At 44.0% G+C, this 4,319-nt stretch overlaps 1 protein-coding gene across 1 annotated transcript; it reads left to right on the top strand.

The window, feature by feature from the left end:
• Positions 1-1,159: 1,159 nt before the first annotated feature.
• LOC308427421 (seminal vesicle secretory protein 3A-like) lies at positions 1,160-2,186 on the top strand (the record flags this gene model as incomplete). The annotated part of the gene is made up of 2 exons (XM_080925555.1): positions 1,160-1,232; positions 1,465-2,186. The coding sequence occupies 2 exons, from the start codon at positions 1,160-1,162 to the stop codon at positions 2,184-2,186; spliced, it is 795 nt and encodes a 264-aa protein (XP_080781681.1).
• Positions 2,187-4,319: the final 2,133 nt, after the last annotated feature.

The following is a 4,319-nucleotide window of genomic DNA, read 5'->3' as shown; positions in this document are numbered from 1 at the left end:
CCGCTACAAGGCTGGGTTGAGTGCATGCTTTCTGCAGAGAAGCTTGCATCTTTGGTGCTCTGCCCACACACCACTGTCTGCCTGGGAAGCTGAGGCCTGTCTTATTGAGCATCCAGGGACTTCTCACAGATGCAGGAAACGTCAGGTTTCCAGGAAGTGGACAGGCTCCCACTGCATCCAGGCTCCGCACATTCAAACATTCTTCTACTAGCACATTCACCAGGGAGAGCAGACATCAGCAGTGAGGGCTGGTGGGTGTTTCTCATCTGTAAAGGGTTTTCCTTTGCTAAGCAGGTAATGTGGGTTCCTAGATGATTTCAGGAAAATAAGGAAACGAGGAGGTCAGTTTCCTTTCTCCATGTTCCAAAAGTCTTCCTGTCTCTAGCCAAACACAGTAAATTTCTCCCATATTTGAACTTCCCTCTGCAGCTCCTCTCACTCTTGAGATGCAGCCCAATGCTGACTCTCCTGAACACATAGAACACAAAGGCCTCTTGAGCTGCTCTCCATCCTGCACATGAGGGCCACCATACTGCACACAGAGTCTCTCATCAAGCTATGAGTGACAGGAAGACAGGAGGACTCTCGACAGGGCAGTAGTAAGGTTGGGCATTTGACAGTTACTTTTAGTCAGGTATACCTAGGCAACTTTTGAAATTGTCTTTGGACCCCATAAAGTCACTTCTTTCCCGTGTCTTTTTTACCAGTATGAACAGACATTTCAGTTGAAACAGACCTGTGTCCATCTCATTTGAAAAGAAGCAAAAATTCACTTCCTATTTTGATAGAGCATTAAACTCAAGAAAACGCTGACAAGACCCTACATTGAACTATTAAACATTGGGCAAGCCATGGTTATTTCTGTGATCTCTGCCTCGAATTTCCCCCTAGAAAAATCATGCGATGATCTTGAGGTGACGATAAAGATTTAAAGGTCTTCTGGAACGTGTGGGGGTAAGACAAAGACTCCGACATCATGTATCTCTAGTTTCTAGGAATGTTTACAACATCTCCTACTGAGAAAAAGGGAGAAGCCAGCAGGCCAGATAAGTAAGGACAGGTAATGCCTTTTCTGACTTCAGCCACAGTTCTGCACCCAGCAGAGAACATATAAATGAGGAGATCAGCTGAGCTCTCAGTGGAGACCCTTCTTGGTAAGATGAAGTCCATCTTCTTCAGCCTGTTTGTGTTTCTCCTCCTGAAGAAGCAAGCAGCTGGGTTAGAAATCTATGGTGAGTGCAGGGAGCTGCCTGGCTGAAGGCATCTGTGAGAATGTCCATAAGGGTGTTCTGGCAGTGAGAAGAACCCTCCATGGGGTGATCTTCTTGATAGACTTTGAGTCTTCTCTGCCCACATTCACATGCCTGTGGGTACATCAGTGGGTTGATGGGGGAAATTCTGGAAATAGACTTGAGAGGAAGCTGTAGAGACAATGTAACTCAGATTCTTGTTATCCATTACCAGGTGGGAAAAAAGGACATTTTCTAGTAAAAACATCCCCACTGATATTTTTCGATAAAGGCCAGTTCCTCTATGGGCACAAAGAAGAGCAGGAAGAGGCCCCAGAAGAAAGCATCTTTGTGCAAACTAAGCACCGTGCATATGGCCAGGATGTTGCTGCCTACATGGGAGAGGCTCCCAGTTCACAGGAACAGACAGGTTTAAATGAAGACATCATTTGTGATGAAGAGGATGAGCTTGCCCAACAAAAATCCCAGCTGCAATCCCAGTCACAAACAAAATCCCAAACCCAAGTCAAATCCCACCAAGCCCAACTGAAGTCCCAAACAGGCCAGCTAAAGACCATAGGGCAGGTGAAATCACAAACCAAGCTGAAATCCCACGGAGCTCCTCTGAAGTCCTACAATGCACCAGTAAATCTCCGGCAAGTCGTGACTCGGCAAGTCAAGGGCAAAAGATATGGCCTGGATGAAGACCTGGCCCAAGTGGGCCAACAGCATGCAAAGGTTTACAGGCTCAAAAGAAAGCATGGCCAGGCCAGGAAAACAGCAGCAGCCTTACCACAGTTTAGACACCGCTCCCAGCCCTATCCTGGGTACTTTGTGCAGTTTCAAGAGCAACTACATGGCAATGTTCATCACACAAAATCTGTCCACCATGGTCCCGGGATGTGCTACTGTCCAAAGGGAGGGTTAATCCTGTACCAAGACACCTTCACTGGATAATACATTCATTAATCTCTCAAGAATTAGGACACATTTAGTGGTAAGTATCTTAGCAAACAGGATTGTGATCTACCCCAGTGTTTCTAGGTGGTGCATGGTAGACTCCCTGAACCCCCATGGGATTGTAGTGATACCTACAGCAGTAGATGTGCTGAGCTGCACCCTTATGGAGTTGAGCTCCATCCCCTGCTGAAGCAAGCAGCACCTGGTAGAGGCATAGAAAGCTCCCTGGGCTGTTAGTGTGTCTGAAATCCCTCTCTGTAGTATTTTGTATACATTTCCTTTGCTCACTTGTAGCCATAAATTCTTTGGAAATGCACCACTTATACAATCACATATATTTACAATGTGTGTGGGCTTTTTGTTTGTTTGTTTATTTGTTTTTATTTATAACTTCTTATGCTTTGGATTCACAAGGCTTGGTTTTTGCTACATTGTCACAAAGTGTTCTTGGTTTTGTTTTCCATACCAGTTATCATTCCTCAGTGCCATGTAGGGTACACTTATCCTTTGGATAACAGAGACCCATGGGGTTTTGTGGCACCTTTGTGAATGGGGAAATAAATAACCCCCAGAACCATCCTCGTTTGTGATCCATGGTATTTGAGAATTTGTGTTCCAGGATGCTAAAATTTGTTTACACAGGTTGCTTGCTTTGTTAGGAGAGAAGTCTGAAGCCTGGGAAGTAAACGTGGAGCTATTTTCATGTTTGCATTAAGAAGATCTTCATGTGATGATAGGGAAAGCGGTACAATTGTGGGCCCAGTTGTCATTAGAGGCCAGTTTCCCAAGTGGCTGCAAGTTGATCAAACAGACAAGGGTCCTGGTCACTCTTGCCCATGTCTGCTATCCTTCACTAACTTCTGTTGCCATCTATGTCCTTTCTCCATAGGAGTACCTGACCTGTGATGTCCTTAAGATGTTGACTGCCCTGTAGTCCTCAACACCTTGCTCGGATGCCATGACCCACTCACAAATTTTTTTTCCTGAGACTTTCTAAAGTTGGAGCAACCGCATGCAGATGCTCTCTTTTAAACGGAGTCTTTCTGACCTCAGTTTCTTTTGACTGTTGAAATCTCCAAGTTCCTACTAGCTTTGTTGTTTGGATGGCATCTTTTCAAATGATAAACTCAAACTGAAAGAACAGAACACTTTTGTAGCATTACACATAATAGAAAACAAGCATTTCCCAATAAAGACATTGTTTTGGCATCAATTGCTTTTTAACTTGTTTATATATTTTGTTTGCATATATATGTATGTTTGTATGTATGTGAGTGTATGCTCATTCTTGCCAGGACATTCCTATGGAGTTCAGAAGACAACTTTTGGGAGCTGGTTTCTTTTCTCTTGTAAATGGGATGCAGAGATTGAACTTGGGTTCTCAGGCACTAAGAGTGACTGTCCTTTCTCACTGAATCCCAAGTTCAAGCTTCCTTCACCCTTGCCTATTTAGGTCCTTTAGTTCCTACAAGCTTAGGGGTTTGGAGGGCACTACCTACAAGTCAAATTACAATTCCAGCCAGTAGCAGTCATAGCCCTATATCTGGATCTCTTTCTAGAAATGCAACATTGAAAGAAGCAATGAGCTTTCCTGTTACCCTGTGCACATACTCAGTACATCTCCCCACACTCAAGACCGTTTTGCTAGCTCGGTTTTAGAAACTGTGTACTCAGAAATGTCTCATAAATGGTATCCTTGGCAGGTCACCAGGGTTCCATACCTTATTCTTGTTTCAAGTTCATTTTCTTCTTCTCAACTTCTACTCAGAAGAAAGTATCTCATGCACTGATATGCTAAGCCTCTACTAATCCAGCAAGATAGAGTGTGTGAACAAACAGAATGAAGAACCAAATATCATAGTTGGGAGGGGTGTCTTCTAATTTGTAACTTTCTGCCTAAATGATCCATTTTCTGCTATCTAGGAACCTTCCAGAGTAGGTAAGGTCTTTAGGATTAGGAGATAACATGGAAGGATAAAGATGCAATTCCACTTATAGGTCAGCCACAGGTACCACCTGTCATCAGTGACAACCATCTCTATCTACAGGCTTACGCCCACCATTTGCATATCGGGAAAGTAGCAACCCTGAGCCCAATTTCATATCTGTCTGTTGGCTGAGATGAGGAAT

Source organism: Micromys minutus (genome assembly GCF_963924665.1).
Source record: "Micromys minutus genome assembly, chromosome: 11".
NCBI lineage: Eukaryota > Metazoa > Chordata > Mammalia > Rodentia > Muridae > Micromys > Micromys minutus.
Note: the sequence above shows the minus strand (reverse complement) of the source record. Positions and strands in the feature narration are given on the sequence as shown.